Raw genomic sequence first — 21,062 nt, forward strand, 5'->3', positions numbered from 1 at the left:
GAATTTCTGTGACTTTTACAGTGTCTCTCAGCAACAACTAATGACATCACATTACTCCTATGGTTGGAAAAGGCAGTCTATAGTACAAAGTTATACAATTTCTTCATTTAATAGAACTTGCCCATTTGTTTATGTTTCAACTGTGGTTGCTTTTGCACTGACATAGTACACCTAAATAGTTCTGGCAAAAACTATGGGTTATAAGACCAAAAATATTTTCAATCTACACAAAAATTTTGCTGGGCTGGAGTGTAACTCCACGGTAAAGTTCCAACTCAGAACCAAGTATTCCAACATGAAAGGCTATAGTAGGTATCCCACATCAGATTACAACATAAGGGAAACAGATAACCATGGGAAAATGTAGTGCTCTCTCTCAGGATGGAGTATATATATATGGCTGCAAGTCTGTTACCCCAAGACTAAGTAACTTTGGCACAGCTGGTTCTCATTAGCAAGGGCTTAAGGCAATGCAGTGATCCATCTGTAGTCTACTGGCTCTCAACCTAGAGTGGTGTTCCCTCACAGAAGAGAACACAGTCTCTGAAGATACTTGTGTTGTCACAGCTAGGAGGAAGCATTATTAGTATCTAGTAAACATGTTCCAGGAGTGTTAGCAAAGTCATCCTACAGCTAACAGTTAAGCCCTAAATGGCAACAGTACAGCTCCCAGAAGACCATCTTAAGGGCATCACTAACTTTACAGTCATGCGCAATGTGTATCAATCTAACTCTTGAAGACTTAAAGGAAAAGTTAAATGTAAGTAAGAAGAATCTTAGTAGAGATATGAAAATATAATCCAGTCCAATAATTGAAAATCAACCTAGAAGAATCAGACCGTTACTGGCTAGGTTCAACTGCTAATTAAACCCTGATGGTTTCACCATTACCCTGACATTAGGCCAAAGAAATACCCAAACAGTAAGACTTGACTCTAACCTAAAGACCCTGTGCCTCTGCTGCCATGTGTAAGGAGTATTACATGCATGTGCTCAACACTTGGGAAGAGGACAAAGGACGGAAGCATAACATGGATGAAGTTAAGGTTGAAAAGTCTTCTAATTTGATGACAATGTGAAGCCATAAGTAAAACGGGCTCAATAGACTCCGATCCACAGTGGTATTTTGGAGATGTTTTATCTCATGCTTTTTTTGGGTTTCTCTGCTTGTTTGTCTTTACATTGTGGGTCTTTTGCTTATATATTATGGTTTCTGATTTTGTATGTGTGCATGTGAGTTTGCCTCTATGTATGTATGTATGTATGTATGTATGTATGTATGTATGTATGTATGTTATTCGTGCTTTTTCTTTTTCTTTTTTTCCTGGTTTGATTGGTTTTTGTTATTTTTAATTTGCCAGTTTGTTTTCTAGAGAGAGAGAGAGAGAGAAAGGAGGTATGGAGTTGGATGTGTAAGAGGTTGGGAGGCCATGAGGGTAAAACCATGATCAGAATATATTGGGTGGAAAACAATTATTTAAAAAAAAATCACACCGAGGGAGCAAGGCGTAGTGGTTAGAGCTCTGCAGTGTTTAAAGACTGAAGGAGTTAGAATATGCTGTAACACTGCAGTGAAATGTGTAGTCTAACAGTGGAGGAAAATTGCCCAGTAGTAGTTCCACTGACACACTTGGCTAATTTAAAAAAAAAAAAAATCCAAACCCCTTCAGTTAGAAAAACGAAAAACCTTGTAGCACAAAATGATGCTTTGATAAGGAAAAGTTTTCTCTCCCTAGAAAAGACCCACAATGTAAAGACAGACAAGCAGAGAAACCCAAACAAAGCATGAGATAAAACATCTCCAAAATACCACTGTGGATCGGAGTTTGTTGAGCTTGTTTTACTTAAGGCTTCACATTGTCATTAAATTAGTATACAGGAAAGAATACAGGAGTGGACCTCAACTCATTCCCTCATGCTGTACACAGGAATTCGGAGGCAAAATTCAATTCTGAATGAACAGTACTAAGGAAGAGGTAGCAAGAGGCTGAGGATATTTCAGAAGTATGACAAGGATCCTGTGTATAGACTATGTAGACGATTTCCAGCCCCTAGAAAGACATTCCATAGAAGATATATTCATGGCCAGTAACATCAGTGTTATTAGGCATCATATAAATAGCTGTACTCAGAGGTGAATGCTAGTATACATGTGAGAGTGGTTAAATGTAAAGGACTGGCAACACTAAATGTTGGAGAAATGTTGGCACGACGAGACCATACAAGAGGCATAGTCACTTTGTGCATATTGGCTATCATTTCACACTTACTTGTTTGTGGGGTTGGGTAGTGATGCCCATGCCATGGCTCATGTATTAAGTTTAGAGGGCAGCTTGTGGGAGTCAATCATTTGCTTTTCACCAAGTGAATCAAACCCAGGTGGTCTGTGGCAAGCATCTTGGTAAGCCTTTTGGCCTCCCCATGTGCCAAATTTTATAATTGAACATATTTATCCAGTGATCTTGTAATTCCATGTGTGCAATGTCCATAGTAGACACAGGGCAGAATTAATAACAATACTTTCTATAAATATATTAAACCAAAAATGATTAATGTGGCCACTAGAAGGGAAATGAATACATGAATTGCACAATGATAAGGAATTATTGGTATATTCATGAACACAGAGAAATCTCAAAAGGTAATAAATGAAAGGGGCAGTCATAAAATACTATATGCTATTACATGCAGTATTACTGCATGGTCATAGACTTTAAGAGGCAAAGCCAATCTCGACGTGAGAATCAGAACTGATGCTGGAGTTGGAGGACAGAGCAAACAAACAAAGGGCTGCTGGAGTGAAGAGATCTGTACCAGCATCCCACTGCCAGGCAGGCCAATGCGAATGCATCTGTTCACTTGAAACCTGGGTGTCCACTTTCAAAGGACTGTCCTGCCTTGCAGGACAGGAGATGCCAATATACACTAAAGTCATAAAATTTCTGATTTTGTCACCATGCAGTATTTATGTTTAACTTTACAAGTGGGACTATAAAATATGCCCATTTGAAGTAGATCTTGGCATGTAAGTTTAAAATAAAACCACAAATAATGCTATTTCATACTGAATAAATGCAAGAGGTTCCTTTGCACACTAACAGCACATTTCTTTCTGATAAACTTGTTTGCTGGTTGGATGAGAAATATATAACTCCACTTCTAATTTTTGACTCAGCTGCCAAGAAGTTCAGAGCCAAATTCAGTGCTCAGTTTAGTGATTAACATCCCAGCTGCCTTGTACATCAGTATGTCTTGGGTAGAGGGAGAGAAAGGTGGGGTATTAAATTATCCCACTTCACACGGTGAACTGCTTCAAACCATTTGAGAATGATGGTGCACAAATCAAAGGAAACACTGGCTATTCTGATGTAATTATACTTTCATTTTTCTCTCCAGATACATTTTTGTATGCTTTGCTTTCCCATCATAGGATGTGGGCTTAGGGAGGGCTTTTGCTGTTGTCTGCCTGAGTCATATGCAAAGGGCAAGGTAGTCTCCATCCAAACAATTCTAAACACAGCCTACTGACAGGCAGGTACTACCTTTATGTTTGATGGTAAGGATTAGAGGAGAGGAATCACGTAAAGTGCAGAGTATGCAGGGGAGGGTCCCTAGAGGATGGTGGACCAGAAAAGAAATCCAAGTGTGCTTCATTACCTTGTTAGGGGTTGGGGGAAGTAATCAGATTCTATTTTGTATGAGATAATCCATAATCTATCGCATGTATGCTTGCTTCTGTTCCTGTGACAGTTATTTGATTTTACTATGAGGACAGGATATTTCTATCCTCATTTGACAAAAACAGACAACCTTCACCTTTGGGGGGCAGGTAGTGGGTCTATATTCCCAAAGTGTTTATTCTAATGTGATAGCAATAAAACCCCTCCACCCAGCTCTCACCGGTGCTGCCGGCCTGCTCTGCAGCATTGTGGGCTGGCTGTCTTCCTGCTCCTCTCTCTGCCTTGCTCTTGTCTCCCTGTGGACTTTCTTTGGGAACTTAGCTGGGAACTCATTGGCTGGTTTTCTTGTAGCCTTTGGTGAATCAACCTGTTGGTATGGAGTACAAAGTTATCATGAAATGAAACTATGACATTAAAAAAAATTCATTCATATCCAGATTCTTTAAAAGCCTAAGCTGGCTAACAATGGGCTTGAGAAAGAAACAAAAACCAAAAGGAACAATGGCTATTATGGAAAAAAAAGCAATACCTAGCAAGATCCAGATCCTTTCTCATCAATGGGAAAGACCAATTAAAGTTTGTGTCACTGTTACACACATGCTTTAAAAATTATCTTTACAAAAAACTTGCTTACATTGAAAATTGTATTTTTATGGAACATTGTCACATTTTCAAACTGCATGTGAATTCATTATTAACCTTTGCTGTGAGTGGAACCAGTTATCATTGTAGCTTAAGTTCCTATTAATTAAGATCTTATTTCCCTATTGTTGAAGAGGGGCTAATTGATGTGAAAGTTTAGAGCAGCCTATGATGTTGCTTACATAGAGTGCAGTAACCTTTGTGCAAGACAAGTTCATGTTGTCTGGTAGCGGGTACTACTACCAGAGGTCAACGTCACGACAGGCTCAGTCTCTCAGGCTTCCTTTGTACACCGTGGTGACATCTGGGGAATGACTGACTCTCAATAACCTTGAGTAGACACAGAACTAGAGGGCAGATTCTACGATACAGGTGGAGAATTGAAAGCCAACAGAGGTCCTTGAGTGAAGTGTTTGTACAGCAGCTTCACAATTCCAGCAGCTCAAAGTGCTGTTGCCTTTCTCCCTGGGTTAAATGGAGAGCAGGACACAGGAACAGCAGAAGGGGAAATAATGGAGTAGCCAGTGCCAAAATAGAGAATAAATTATGCTGGCTGGGCAAATAGAGTCTTAATTTGCAGTCTCTCAATTTCCAGTTTCTATTGCCAAGTGTGTTCATTCCTTCTCTTTGAAATAGGCTGGTGCTCTGAAGGCGGGCTCAGTTGTCACAACACTCCTTTCCTCTCACCTCCTCCTGGATCTCAGCATCTTAATGAATGGCAAAACCACTGCCTTTCATTAACCTGCAGATTGTGAGTGTTTCCCAATCACTTGAAGTTTAACTGTTTTCCACCCTCCCTCTAAGTCCACTGGGAAATTTGATGGGACCTACAAATGTCCTCCCTGTCATCAGCTGGGTAAGAAATGCAGACTTGTTATTTATTTAGCTGGTATAAAACGAGAGTCCCCATATTTGTTTCACCCCCCCCCCCCCGAACACTGGTATAGCAGTCATTGTGAAACCTCTGGATGAGTTGAATGTTTTTTCCTTCCATCTTTATTGAGATACAATCAACATGAATATTTAAGTTGTCTGCTATGATAATTTGAAATTCTCACATTGTAAAATACCATGAATAAGTCCATATATTTATCACATCTGTGTGTGTGGTGGGGTAAGAATATGACATCTATTTTCTTAGTAGATTTCAACCACATGGCTGAGAATTAAGTATGGCTGTCATGTTCTAGAATAGACTTCTATAAGTCATAACTGAAATGTTTGTGTCTTTAACCAACTTTCCCCCATTTTCCCCACCTCCAAACTTCTGGTATCTACCCCTCTACTCTGCAGTGTCTCGCTGAATTAGATTCCACATCTGAGTTCCAGCTATGCAGTGTCTGTCTGGACCAGTTGGCCATGTTTGACTGAGTATTAATGGAAAGAGGGGAGTTCTTTTTTTCCAAAGCCTGTCTTACCCAGTGCATTACTTTTATCCATTTGTCAGTGCACACTTCTTTCCCTACTACAAATAACTTGAGAATAATAAAATATTCAGGCCTCTGCGATGAGATTTCATTTCTCCTGGCTAAGCATTCAGAACTGCGGATATGAGGTTGTATGGACTGTTGTTAGTTGCAATAACTGAAGACTATTAGTCTGTCCTATGTACGAAGCTTTAAAAGGACCAGTTTTCTCTCCAGAGCCTATGACCTGTGAACAGAATTGGGCATAGTAGATTTCATCACTCTGAGGCTTCCTGGAAGAGGTGGTGCCTTTTGGATCTGGTCAGTGGCCAGAGGATGGAGCTTCAATTTCATTGACACTTCTATCTAATAAGCAAAATGCTTTATAATGCTAAGAGTAAGATGGGATGAGTTCATTCGTAATTTTGAACAGAGTTAAACTTTCTTATTTACAAAGATATGAAAAGAAACACAACACACTCCGGCATCTCAGAGTCTCAAGAAGGGCACTACCTAAATGTGCATTGCGTTCAGGGAAACTCACTACTTAAATGAGATAGTATTTTTCTTAATTTTCTTTACACTGTTCTATAAAACAGGAACACTTTAGACTCCTAAACATTGATGATAAAGTCTCCCAGCCAGGGATTTGTGTTCCATTCCTCTCATATAGAAAACATACAGGAAGACAAGGTCAGAGAATTCTTTAGAAAATTAAAGCTCCTCCACAAAGCTGTGTACCCCGGCAGTATGCACTCCCCCTTGACTTGCTGGACCTTGGGTTCAGGCTGAGAAAAGGACTCACATTTTTCTGTGTGATGAAGGAAACTAGAACCTTCAAACTGACCCACAGCTTTCTTTCTGCCTTGAAATAGGCCATTCATTTTACTTCCTGCTCCTCAAGGAAGAGGCTTAGCCACTGAAATATGACCTGGAGAAAGAGGCAGGGCTGCATGCTGAGGTTCTGTGGTTGGGTTTACACTCTGAGAACCCTGGAGCTGAAACTAACCTAGACAAGCACCAGGAGATGCAGTTTCATTCACTAACTTTGAAGGAGTAAACTGGAGAGGGTGGGCAGGGGGATAGCGCAATGGTAGCATGCTTGCTAAAGCAGACATCAATCTGAACCTAACACAACACGGTATGAAAAAAGCAAACAAGCAAAGCCAAAGTTTTTTTGGGTGGCACAAGCAACTGTGGGGCCATCTAGACCAGGAACCTTGTAACCAGACCAGCCTGGTGACAGCAGCCACCTCCAGGGCTGCTGGATGGTCCTGTAAGTGAAGGCTCTGCTTTTCAGGAAAAAGTAAAAAACAGCATCTCTGCTCTGTTGGCGAAAATTCATTTCCAGTTTAGCTCCAGAGAAAATCACATTGTACTGTAAATGTTCACCACACCTCATTCAAACATCTATTAGTAAAATACCTCACTTTGCTTTGCACAATCATGCTATGAATTCACAGAGCTTCTTACACTAGTGTGCTACTTTCTAAGTCAAATGGAATTTATTAAGACTGTTAAATTTTAAAACTTTCATTTTAGAATTAAGTAATATGCTGAAAAGTTAAACATCCATAACCCCCTTCCTTTCAATAATAAAAGGTGGAAAACATGTATCTGAATGTGTGTGCTCTGCCTGCCAGGTACATATACTGATATTTCTAAATATCTGTCAGGGCGTACTGGTTTGTTCACTACCCTGTCAAGTAGCAGAAGCATCCCCTATGCATAGTAGCAAGGTGTGCTGAGTGACTGAGAAAGAGAGAAGCGCAAATTTGTAGCCCCCAGGTTGACAGTCCTCGACTCATACAATTCTCTTAGGGAAGCGTCTACTGTAGATAGCATCCTGTGTGCATCGCTCAGCAGAACCGAGGACAATGCAGTTATAACAGCAAGGGTCAACATTGGCTGGTTTGATTTTTGTAGTATTAATAGAAATCTGTAAACTGTAGAACTTAAAATTAAGGTGCTGGGTAGTTCATATTGTTGTTCCACCTATAGGGTTGCAGACCCCTTTAGCTCCTTGGGTACTTTCTCTAGCTCCTCCATTGGGAGCCCTGTGATCCATCCATTAGCTGACCGTGAGCATCCACTTCTGTGTTTGCTAGGCCCTGGCATAGTCTCACAAGAGACAGCTATATCTGGGTCCTTTCAGCAAAATCTTGCTAGTGTATGCAATGGTATCAGTGTTTGGAGGCTGATTATGAGATGGATCCCTGGATATGGCAGTCTCTAGATGGTCCATCCTTTCGTCTCAGCTCCAAACTGTGTCTCTGTAACTCCTTCCATGGGTGTTTTGTTCCTAATTCTAAGAAGGGGCAAAGTGTCCATACTTTGGTCTTCATTCTTCTTGAGTTTCATGTGTTTAGCAAATTGTATCTTATCCCCCAGAGCTCGTGTCTCTAGCTGCATATGTATCAGAAGATGGCCTAGTTGGCCATCAGTGGAAAAATAGGCACATTGGTTGTGCAAACTTTATCTGCCTCAGTACAGGGGAATGCCAGGGCCAAGAAGTGGGAGTGGGTGGGTGGGGGAGTTGGTGGGGGAGTGGGTGGGGGACTTTTGGGATAGCACTGGAAATGTAAATGAAATAAATACCTAATTTTAAAAAAAAAAGAAAAGAAAAGCCTAGAATGAGCTGAAAATAAAAAATTAAGGTGCAGTTTACCCACAGATAGTCAAACTATATTTTTGATATATTTAAACAAATATGTGCACATAAAATAGTATAGAAACGAAGTCATTAATTAAATATTGATATGCTGTAGGATATGTCTTCTTGCCTACATATCCAGGGTGATCACACTGATAACAGAAATTAAGATTTTAAAGTTACTGTTATTTTTAAGTAGTGTTTCTTAAAATCAAAGTGGTCTAATCAAAAGGAATGAAATATTTTTAATGAAAACTCATTGGAAAATGATCTGTATTGTGTTATTTTCTGCTTGAAAAAGGTTTCACAACAAATCCTTTTTGATTTGGAGAACTGAACACTGTAGAGATAATGACTGGAATTTTATACCAGAAGATATAGTAGCTTTTAAATGCTTCCTTTTAAATTTCAGTTATGCTTATGAAATTGAAAACTACAAAAAAGGGTGAAAATCTTACATCTTAAGTACTGACCATGACTGTGAGGGCCACAATGTCAGGGAAATGCTGTTTTGTTTTGTTGGAAAAGTCATAAAAATACAAAAGTCAATACAACTGTTAAAATAAGTCTCCATAATTACCAAGATCAAAATCCAGTGGCTTTTCATTAAACATGAACTTTTGTTCTGCCTCCTGTAACATGGAAACAGTACTGACAATTGGTTTGTGAGGCACTTGCTACAATAAAATGTAATTGTGTCACGAGAGAAAGGTGACAATCAGGGGATCATGAAAAAATTACATATTATCACTGCTAGTTAATTAGCCATGCAAACCCTCCTCAAACAGATATTCTCTTCTATTAGGAATGATTACTATGCGGGCCTGCAGATGTCAATACCACAGCCATTCAAATACTTCTTTTCCTACTAATTGAAGGTTGTAAAGCTCTTGTGCCAAGGTTTTGCTTCCAAAGAGCTAATTTATGACTAGAAGGATATTTTATGTCTTCAGTTGCAGCAGCTACAAAATTCAGCAAATCAGAGCCATCTGTGCACTGAGACTTGACTCACCATTCACCCAGCAGCCACGCTACCCTGCATCCTGCAGTCCTGGCTCACAAGCACTTGTGATGATCCAAAGTTCATAAGAAAAGTTACAAGTGAATGGCAGTCTAACCCTAACTTGTATCTCCAGCAGAAAAGAACTCCTTCCACATGCATGCATGCATGCCTGTCTGTCTGTATGTGTGTATGCATTTACTATGGAGGGCTTCAAGTGAGAGTTACCTCCTTTTCTGTGTAATACTGTTGCTAATCACAGACTCGGCTTTCTACCATCCTCTTCTGAGAATTCTTTGACTTTATAATTGCTTGCTTTAAGAATTACTTTTATATATATATATTTTTGGTTGTGAGCCTAGCCTTTAACGGCTGAGCCATTTCTCCAGCCCTCATCAGTGGGATGAGAGGCCTTAGGTCCTGTGAAGGTTCTATGCCCCAGTATAGGGGAATGCCCGGACTGGGAATGGCAGTGGGTGGGTTGGGGAGCAGGGAGAGGGGGGAGGAGATAGGGGATTTTTGGAGGGGAAACTAGGAAAGGGGATAACATTTGAAATTTAAATAAAGCAAAAAGCTAATAAAAATATACAAAGGCAAAAAAAAAAGAATTACTTTTTTTAAAAAGTTGATATGGCAGCATGTATTCAAAAAGCCACAGTAAAGGAAATAACAAATTCAATAACAACTTTGCTAAGAAAATAGTCCTTCTACAAACTGAAAGGTCAACAGATATGTATCAATACTATCTAATAATATTACTCAGCTCCATCTTATGGTGAAACTGGGAGACAAAGCCACAGGGACCAGTAGTTAGAGGAAGCCTAAAGAAACACATAAAGTCTCTCCTGAGTCAAGGCCAAGTGGCCTTTAGCTCGCTCTTTCCTGCATCAGGAAATCAGTGCCTTAGGCCATCAGCGATTGCCTCAGTCCTTATCAGCACACAGTAGGAACCGATCCCATTCTAAGTTACGACACAACACAGTAATGTCCATGTTTCTTAGAGATGAATTAACAGAAATAGCAATTAATGTAGCAAGAAAGTCACTTTTGCCCTGAGATGTCTCCACGGACGCACTTTCCCAGTGTGTGATTGGCAAGAACACAGGGATTCTGGTATACTTACTTTTTGTTGGGCTGGAGTCCGCACATGGACACTCTGTACTTTAGTGGAAAATTCCAGTGGCCCTAAAGGTACTCCATCTGGATTCAAAATTTTCTTGAGCTTCTGATAGTCTGGCTTGTCATCATAAGCTAAATTATGAACATACATCAAGTACTTGACAAGTTCACCTGTGAAGTATCAAATTTTTAATGTGTCACTCAGAATTGGGAAGGATTATCAAAACTCAATACCTTTCTGTTACCTCCTTTCCTTTAAATCATACACAACCCTACCTGACTGAACAAAAAATAAAAAAGTCTATAAAAATAATTTAAAATAAAAAATGTTTTAATAACTGGCATGATATACTGACAGTGGGATAAACTGACAATGTTGATATGCTTACAATGGCTTATATCAGGTGGAAGTCCCTGCACAATTATGAAGTATAGCAACTAACAACTACTCAAAACTACAGTCGATCCATATGCTTCAGACATCTTTCAGGTTGAACATTTAAATATTCACTTAAAAACAAACATTCCTCGTTATAAATATGACTTCAAACGAAGAATACATTGCAAGTTTTACATACAGGTTTCATTTTACTGTTCTTTGAGGATACTTAGACATCAACATGGATTCATGTTTTTAGTCATGGCTGGCTTTAACAAGGGAAGAGTCCTCCCTTGAGTCCTCTACACCTCAGTATCCCAGTGCACCCTGCTATTCTTGATTTTCTAGGTCAGTAGGATGAGGAGTTTTCTATTTTCTCTCCAATGTAAAAGTGTGTCAGCAGAGCTCCATAGTAACTTCTCATCCAAGCTTTTATTTATTTTAGTGATGAGCTTTGACGCCAAGGCCTCACATGTGCTAAGCTAGAACACAGAGACTGAGCAATACCCACTCACTAGTTTTTACAGAGGAACACAATTATTAATTAAAAAGGGTATAGTGTTGCATTAAGATGTCTGTTCTCTGTAGTTCTGTGTCAAAAGGGTCGTGGTAAAATCATATTTTCCTTTGCTTACATTTATATATGACTTTACCCTTTAAAAACTTACTATTGGCCCAGATACGAGTACTCATTCTTTCTCCCTTGGGTGTTTATATTCCATAGCCAGAAAGTTGGGACAGCTCTGTGAGCTGAGGAGTAACTTCTGACACCTTACAGTCCCTCATGTCCTACCACCATTCAAAGAGGCACTGGGTCTCACTTTCTAGAGAAAAACTTCCAAAATGAATAGTCACATCCTTTCTTTCTGCTAAAACCAGGGTGATCTTTTTTTTTTAAGTGTGTATGTGTATATTTGTGCGTACACACAAGTACATTCACACAGGCATGTGAGAGTATAGGAGGTCAAAAGAAGTCTTTAGTTCCTGGCGTTATAAGTGATTGTGAACTTCTCAGTGTGGGTACTGGAAACTACATTCTGGTCCTCTGCAAGAGCAGTAAACCCTCTTACTAGCTGAGCCATGTCTCCAGCCTACCCAAAGGGACCATTCCATACCACCAAAGAATTATTTAGAAATGAAGAGCTAATGTAATAAGATGAGAGTTCTTGGCTTTGTTATGTGTTTTATAACAGTCTAGCAATTAGGTAACTTGCTTTCTCCTTTTGCTGTCTAACTTAGACATATCAAGCTCTGTTGTCTTACACCAAGTCCACCAGATTACTGGTAGCCAGCTCCCGTTTTAGAACATAATTTAACTGACATTTGCTGGTATCTCTCTGGAAGCTACCAAATCCGATTCCTAAAGAAATATTCAACAATACTCTCTGCCATTTTCTGGGACACTTTCTGCTGATCTTTTTGTCTTGTTATAGCTGGTAAGCTAAGCTTCATATAAACTACAAGTCTGTTTAATAAGATGATCCCAAATGGAGAACAGAGTTGAGTTTGTTGAAAACAAATGTCTGTCAGAAGACAAAGACAAACTCCCAGCCTAACATCAACTGAGCATAGCTGTACAAAAGACCTGGTGGTCACCAATATGGTATGAGTCAGGCTCAGGAGGCCAAAAGGGAGTGGATCACCTTCGTTGTGGATTTCGTATCATGAGCCTCAAGCTCCAAGCATTTTGATGAAGCACCGATATAAACATTACCCTTCCACAATCTAGGCTTATTCCATGAAGTACACTCTTTGATTGACTTGTGAATTTCCAGAGCTACTAAACACAATGCACAGAGTATCATGGAATGACTACACTCTTGAGTTTTCTCCTTTTTTGGATAGTAACACATTAAGCATCCTCACTGACTACCAGTTCAAGACATAGAAATCTCCTGAAGCTACCACACGAGTTGGAAAGTTGGACACCCATGTTGCAAACTTCTTGAGTGATGTATGTGTACACACACACACACACACACACACACACATATATATATATATGAATGCATGTTTTGCAAATCAGCTTATCTTCAAGATTGTGTCTGTTCTACGTTCTCCAAAGAAAATGTCCTATTAAACATTTTGTGCTCTAAACACTGAAATCTGTTTTATCATTACTAGCACAGAGAAAGTTCATGTGTGTGAAAATGAGGAATCTGGTGTGACCCAGCACTAGATTTTCCATTTGACTAAAATGCTCACATATATCTATATAATGACAGAAATATAATGGGACATAGACTGGATCACAAGAATCCACATTATACAATCAGGCATCCAAGACTTCTTTTCTAGATCTGAGCCAAAAGGACAAGTTAATGGAGGCATATAATTTTAAAAGGAAATGATATCTCTGATCCATCATGCTCTGTCTTGCTAAGGAAATATACTCTCTGACATGTTAAGAAGGCTAGTCAAAGGAGAATAATGTCAGTTTAAGCAAGTTCTTTAATGTGGTTACAGAATAAAGCAAACAACAAAACTTTTTCAGCTTGTCCCTTCTGCTATAAGAAAAATATCACAGAAAGAGGAAGCCTGGCACAAAGACACTCAAGGGGACTTAGGAAATGGATGTGGGAACAGGCCTGGGTTGATTTCTTTGGTCCATAGGTGAAGCTGGGCTGTGAATGCAGGGCTGAGATGACATTTCCACTGTTCTCCTCACACTTGTGCAGACTTCACTACAGAGCGGTGTACACACGCTCTCACACAAGTCAGCTAAAGGCTGAGATTAAGATTCACTCTGCTAAGCTGCCCTAGTAGAGGAGAAGTCAGATGGCCAAGTGAACTCACTCTTTTCTATATGACAAGTAGCTTCATGATCAAATCACTGCATGGGTCACAGATGTGTATAAAAATGACAGGACTGGGAACCAGGTCTGTTTACCATTCCTACCAATAATGATGCCAAAGAACTTAGAAAAAGTCCTTTGCAAACTTGAAGGAAAAAAAAAATGATTGTAACAGTGTATGCTACATGCCCAAATCAGGTGATTTTCTTATCTAAAAAGTTTTGTTTGCTGATCGGTATAATGTGACCCAGGTGTAAACAGCATTTAGGCATGTAATGATTAAGTTCTTCAAATATATTGACTCAAAATAGTCTTTTTAGAGGTTGATTTTTATCTCTGTTCAAAAATATCTTAATCCTAAAAATACCAGTTGCTATTGAATAACCTGTGAATGATTCTCAAAATATAAAAGTAAAACTCTAAAAAACAAAGAACCCATAAGAGCTGGGCAGTTCCTGGAGCACCACCGTTTTGGTTCTAAAGTCAAAGATGACTTAAACATCGTTTTTAGCAAACTCTCTGTGATCCCGAAGCTTTAAGTGTCTGGGAATGGGAGTGGGTAATGGTGAACACCCACAGAGCAGCTACCGTGAAGACTCATGGATCAAGAAAGGTTTTATGGTCCAACTTACTGCAACTGCTTCCAGAAGGAGCCCACTTAAGCACCGACTCTGGGAGTTCATCCAGCAGGCTAAACAGAAAACAGACAGCACATGGTGAGTGTCTTCAGCCCAGGCTCCCTGTTTCAGGTAGAACATAAAACTCTGATTCTGTGTTGATAGGACACAATTGTGCCCTTTTTGTACCCAACTGTAGTGGATAGGAGGATTAGCAAAGTGGGAGAGGGCATTCCTTAGTTCTTATTGGTCAGTTTTACAGTTGTAACTACCTAGAGGCCTTAACTCAAATTGTACACAATTGAGGACTGTAGAATGTTTGCTATGATGTTTCCTAAAGAAGAATAGAAAATACATAAAAAGCTAGGTGTAGTTGGGGAAATCTTTTATTCCTCTTATATTTAAAGGTGTGTGGGTCTCTGTGGATGCTATGGCAGGCAGCAAAAGTGATGAGAATGGAAACTTGGTTCAGACTGACTTTTTCAACCTGGATCAAAACTTCAAAGAGTCTGCCAGGGATATATTGTCAGCACATCTAAACATAGTAGAATTTGGGGAAAAGCTTTCTAGGCAATGATCATTTCAACTCTAGGTGCAGAGTAAATCTCAGGGTGGGACTACCTAGAAACTCTTTGAAAAGTATATGTGAATCTGAAGGTGGGGTGTATAGCTAAAAGGACTAGAATCTTGTATCTTCTCTGAGATAACATTGACATCAGTATGCCATAAAATTCATGTGACATCCCCTAAGGATTCTACCAACTGGGAACCAACAGATCAAGGTCTAGGGAGAGAGAGCCTGGGATAAATATTCTGCGGCCTTTGGGGGAGGTTTGCTTCCCCCAGGAAATGTCAGCAATGTAAGCAAATGTTAGCAGGTTTCTGGGTGGGAAAATAGACATTTGATTTCCTCCACAGAGGAGAGGCCACTCTGTCTCATCATTTCTGGTCTCCCTAGTGAACTGTGGGCACGAATGCCTTGGTGTCTCTGTGGAGTCATTTTCCTGATGTATCGATTACTGAAAAGGGGTGATTTTTAGTTCTCGGTGTGCATTTGCCCTGTCCAGGCAAGAGTTTATATAACCAAATGGTTAAATAAGTTAAGAAGAAATATCAATACAACAAACACCTGGTAAATGCTTTCCAGTTGGGGCTAAATATCACTTTCTTAATTTACTGTAGCAAAAATATATAAAGCCTCAACTAAAATTATAAATAAAGTGAATGATTCACAGAGAAACACAAGTGGAAAAGCACATGGTGATCTTAAGTGACTCATGACAGCAGAAACAGAGGGACACAGAGCTGTGGCCAAACCTGCCATCCTGCCTCACATTATACCTTCACAGGCGAAGAAAGGAGCACTTATTACATAGGAAATCGAAAGATTTTTAAATTTTGATACATAATATATTAGTATTTGGATTTGTATTGTTAATCAAATAAAGATGAAGACAATATATGTAAAGTCAAGATAATATTTCACTTATTAAAACCCTATTTTATGTAGTACCCTTTTACTATACATGAATACATGTGGACATATTATTCACTAGTTAATAAAATGTTATCCTCTATATACATGCTGATACAAGACTAAAACAAACCATTTATTAGTCTTATAAAAGAAAGCCTGCCAGGGATTGTTAGGTTAAAATCCTGGCCTTTAACTAAAGTACACTACGTAAATTAGCTAAGCTGAGCTCACAAAGTGTATACAAGAACTGCTTATAGGAGTGTTGATGTCCATGCATTCACTGTGCTGCAGTGTGGAGGGTGCCAGTTATAAGAGGACGGAAATGAACAGAACTCGTCAGAGTCTCAACTTGCACAAATGTGTCAGGGACTAGGGTGTTCAAGATTTCAAGCACAAGAACTGTACATGTCAGTTTGTAGAGATCTGTCATTTCTAGCCTTTAGTCCAAACCTTCTGTCTTGGGCACAGATCCTACAGTGAATCTAAGTGTGGTGGCTGCATCTCTAATCCAAGCACTTGCGAGGCTGAGAAGGGAATCATGAGGTTGAAGCCATCATGGGCTACAGAGTAAGACCCAGTCCAAAACAACATTTACATCTGAAGATTGACTTATCTGGCTGAGCTGCCCTTGGTGTCTATTTTTATTATATGTTTTCCTAAAACTCCAGTGCACAGCAATCTCTCCATAGATAACTATTTCAGTTTACCTTAGAATGTGAGGAAAAGCTGCCCACTCTGTACCTTGGACCAGCTGACCAGTGAGAGACTTGTAAAACGCACTTTGTTCTAAAACTGACCTCCTTGTGCTAACAGCATCAAGGTAATAAACTTTGAATGTAGTCTATATTTGTAAGATTTATGTGGCTGCAAGTATGTTTCATATAAACAGCTCATGTAAAAGTTTTCTTTGTTTCTACTTCAAAAAAGAAAAAAGATATGCTTTTGGAGACAGGAGTATGAGGTATGCTGTTCTCCCCTGAGAAACACAAGCCCCCTCTCCCACCTCACCCTGCTCCTCTGCACAGTAGATACCGATCACACCAAAACCAGACTGCTTCCATACCCAGGCCCACACTAATTTACAAACAGTCCATCTTGTACACACCACCATAGGATCTAAGTGCCAGAAAACAGCTTGTCTGGAAACTGATGTTTTATTTTACATCTGCACTGTAAAATTATCAAGTACAGATATTTTTATGTCTTCGTGATTCTGGTTTTTAAAAAGTATTTTTCAAGCTGACGACATTAGTTTATTTTCACTGGTGCCAAGGGGCCATTCTCTCTGTCTTTTCTAGTCCCTGCTGTCGGTCCTACTGCATAAAGGGGCAGGGGGTTGGAGAATACCTACTTGGTTTTAGCAGTCTGGACAGCCACAGGGTCGTCCAGCTTTGCTTCCCAAGGAAGCTTCCCGAAGAGCCAGTGCAGCATGCAGTAACCAAGGATTTCAACATCACTCCTCCTGGACGGGGCTGCAGAAAGGGGAGGATGAGAAAGCTCGTGAGAAATAGAGAAATCTTTGAGTGAGCTCCCATTGACGAAATATGCAAAGGCCAAATGGGTAGAGCGTCATGTTTACTCAGCTGGAGTAACATTAACTGTCTGGGTCTCTGGCCTCGGTCCACAGACAGGCAGCGACTGGCTGCTGAAGTAAGGGTCAGTTTCTTCACCTCCTCCAACTTCATCTTTCCTTAGTCTAGCCTGTCATATGAACTTGATCCCATGGCCTCTGACATGATCCAGACAACCCATAACCCGGCACCAACACTTTCTCAAAGAGCCAAGCAGTAAAACAAAGAAATAAATGTCTGCAGCTAAATTGCTAACACATGTTCAAGGAAGTCCATGGGGTTTGCCGCGGTCACGCAGAGACCCTCTGAGTGCAGACTAAACACTGAAGGTCTTTCCTATTCTGTCACACCAGTGGTTGCACTTGAAGCCAGAAGAATATGACAAAACTGCCATCTAGTGTGCAGTCTTTAAAACCAGGCCCAAGAAGATGCAGTTCTGTGGAAGAACCACAACCATGGGCACACAGCTCCCAAGTGCTTCCCATATCTTCAGATACGAGAAGCTCTGCACAAAACTACTAGTCTTAAATCTGAAAGCCAGAGGTGAGGCAAGCATGAGGGGAATGTGGTCCAGAGGTATGGTGGAGAAGGAAGTTCTGAAGTAAAATAGAGACTTATTGTAAGATGGCTTTTATTAAAACATAGTAAAAGAACATGATCAGATCCCAGTAAATATCATAATTAACAAACTCTTAAATACTGTGGACTAATTTCATCTCATTTTGACATATTTTTTTTTCTCAAGTACCTTATATCAAAAGGCAGTGAGAACTAAGACTTGTTAAATTCAACTGACGCTTGGTAATAAGTCATTGAATTAATGACTAACACGCCTATAAAATAAAGTCATTTTATCAGCATTCCAAGCTGTTATAAAAACAATAAGGTGGTATTTATATTTATTCTACTACTTGAATGTTCATCTGTGCAGGGATATATAATATCCTGAGCAATATGTGGCTGTTAAAGCTGTTGTAAACAGGTATTCCATTTCATTGTCCTTAATGAAGTAAACTCTAAAAAGTCACTGAGTGAACTAGGTCTTTAATTTATAGAAGCATCTACTAAGAACAATTGTGCCACCACATGTGTAGCTACTCTAGGTCACCATACATAGTTTTAAAGGTGCTATATGTTGTAGCTACTCTGATTGTTATAAAAGCACAGCATATGGTTACCCTTACACATTCTCATCTTAACTGCTATTTGAGTACTGAGTTATTAAAGGACCTTCAATCCAGTAGAAGGCCAGGCCCATGGGTGCTGTATGTTTTGTGGTTGGACTTCAATATTTCTTAATGCAGGATTTGGCTCTAGTATTAAAATAGAAACACAATCTCTACCATGCTGTTATGCAATGATTTCTTCTGTGAAAAAATCTCCCATTAATAGAATGGCTCCATTTGTACAGATGTGTGCACAAGTTCTTTTTCTATTACAGGAATTCCTAATCACAACCTTTACTGCTCAAAAAGGATATTCTGACACACGTTTGCGAGATACTGGCTACACACAAGAGGAGAGAAAAACAAACCAATGTGAATGAATGAATGTGGAATGAAACTTCCCAGGAACTCTAGCTACCTCCAGCTGAGGGACACAGCTGAAATCAATATTTCATAAACTGGTCTTCATGTAAAATAGGCCTTTGAGAGCCAAGTTCACTTCACTATTATAGTTCAGTCTTATCTAATTAAATATATTATCAAATTTTCAGTCTTTCACTATATATGCTCCGTTAATGAGTATGGTAAGCAAGCATTTTAAAAAAATTTTATTAGATATTTTCTTTATTTACATTTCAAATGTTATCTCCTTTCCTAGTTTCCTCTCCAAAAGTACCCTATACTCTCCCCCTACCCTGCTTCCCAACCCACCCACTCCTGCTTCCTGGCCCTGGCACTCCCTTCTACTGGGGCATATAATTTTTGTAAGACCAAGGGTCTCTCCTCACATTGATGACCAACTAGGCCATCCTCTGCTACATATGCAGCTAGAGACACAAGCTCTGAGGGGTACTGGTTAGTTCATATTGTTGTTCCTCCTATAGGGCTGCAGACCCCTTTAGCTCCTTGGGTCCTTTCTCTAGCTCCTTCATTGGGGGTAAGCAAATATTTTACCAGTGCTCTCCGTGCTACAGAAACCTTTATAATGTTACACGGAATGGTCATGTGTTCCTAGCCTAAGAAGCATGTCAAAGAGAGACAAAACCTCCTGACCTGTTCTAGGGAAATTAAATTCTTTCATGTCCACAATCTAGCTACTGCACAGAGAATAAGTATAATGCTTGTTAACTCAAAAAACATTAGTTGAGTATTAGAAATCTCTGGGAACAATAAGGTTGACTCAGCGGTAGAACACATGCCTTATAGGTACAAAGATTCTTAGTTTCGCACCCAGCACAGAATAACCATTTGAAAAATTTTAGAGATAGGCTTGGTGGTTAAGACTGCCTGTTACTCTAGCAGAGGACCCAGATTTGGTTCCCAGCATCTATATGGGGGCTCACAAACATCTGTTCCAGGAGGTATAACACCGACTTCTGGCATCTGCAGGCACCAGATACACACAATGCATATACATGCCTGTAGATAAAAAATGCATACAAATGAAATAAGCATAATTTATTTGAAATTGAAAATCTTTTAAATCTTAAAGCTACTTGTTTCATTGTAAACTTGCCCAACCCATTGAAAAGGCCAACTGAACCAAGAAATGAAAAACGTTCCAGAGTAGGAATCCACAAGCAAGGTTGGAATTTCCTCCCCAGCACTGCTCCATCCTTGCTCTGCAGCTCAATGATACAGTCTATTTGCCTTAATTCACTGTATTCACTTAGACAGAAAGTGTATTATGAATTGTTCTCTCTTGAAAACATATGTTTGCATAATTCAGTGAACTACATAAGGTTTTCAGTTGCATTTCATAACTAATGTTATCATTATTTGTAGGTCCTCATGTAGAGTCCCCAAAACTCAAACTTTTACTTTCTGTTTGGCAATTTTTCTATCAAGAGTTTTTTCTCTCAGCTTTCTTAAGTTAGTTTCCAAATACTATTTAGCATCTAATGTTATTGTGCATAGAACCACGAAGCAAGCAAATTATTCTTTTCACTGAGAGTATGTTGTTTGCAATTGCTCAACATTTCAAAATGATAAAATATTGCCAAGTATAACAATAATAAAAAAGGCACAGGTGGGGACTCAAGGTCTATTTCAGGGGGAAAAAACAGTTTCCAGAAATAGCTGACTCTAGAAATTATAATTAAATAAAACAACTATGTGATTTATGGAGAACAGCCACTGCACCACATGCTGGAGGACTGCATTATTACCTTTTAATCAGTTCAGCAGTGTCAGTATTGCTAATCACACTGGCAATAAGAAGACAGTGGTGCAAAAGGTTAAAGGAGGTACTTCCTATCAGAGAGCAAGCCTGACAGAGCAACCCTGGAGCCACTGCTTTCCGAATGAAGAAAGCACATGCTCTCTGTAATGATGGCCTCCATCCTCAGTTTTAGAACCATCCAATTGATATTATCTCACTACTTTTCAGTATGGCAGGAGCTACACGACAGAGACCTTCTGACTTAAAACACAAAAAGACACTGTGCAATAAAGAAATAAGTGGCCGATCCCATGTTTGCTGAATTACTGACAACATTCTCATCGCAACCATCCTTTCTGAAAAGCTCCATCGCCATCACTCCACTACGATAACAGA

At 39.5% G+C, this 21,062-nt stretch overlaps 1 protein-coding gene across 5 annotated transcripts in view, besides 1 other annotated feature; it reads right to left on the minus strand.

The window, feature by feature from the left end:
• The window catches only part of Vrk2 (vaccinia related kinase 2), a 122,615-nt gene that overhangs the window by 1,256 nt on the left and 100,297 nt on the right, over positions 1 to 21,062 (minus strand). For 4 of the 5 annotated variants that reach the window (XM_030246291.1, XM_011243748.2, NM_027260.3 and 1 more), the window contains 4 exons: positions 17,120 to 17,240; positions 14,307 to 14,365; positions 10,505 to 10,671; positions 3,901 to 4,047 (listed from right to left, as the gene is read on the minus strand). In XM_030246291.1, the coding sequence (XP_030102151.1) occupies positions 3,901 to 4,047; positions 10,505 to 10,671; positions 14,307 to 14,365; positions 17,120 to 17,240 (494 nt within the window). The remainder of the gene's footprint in view (positions 1 to 3,900; positions 4,048 to 10,504; positions 10,672 to 14,306; positions 14,366 to 17,119; positions 17,241 to 21,062) is intronic. The other variant, NM_001252447.1, reaches the window with a different exon arrangement.
• Positions 16,435 to 19,080: an enhancer, noted in NCBI's record as "VISTA enhancer mm57". NCBI's record gives its function as "enhancer in: limb[5/8] | branchial arch[5/8] | eye[4/8] | tail[4/8]" and the evidence as "EXISTENCE:transgenic organism evidence [ECO:0001131][PMID:17130149]".

The sequence above is a fragment of the Mus musculus genome, chromosome 11 (genome assembly GCF_000001635.26).
Source record: "Mus musculus strain C57BL/6J chromosome 11, GRCm38.p6 C57BL/6J".
In the NCBI taxonomy this organism is placed as follows: domain Eukaryota; kingdom Metazoa; phylum Chordata; class Mammalia; order Rodentia; family Muridae; genus Mus; species Mus musculus.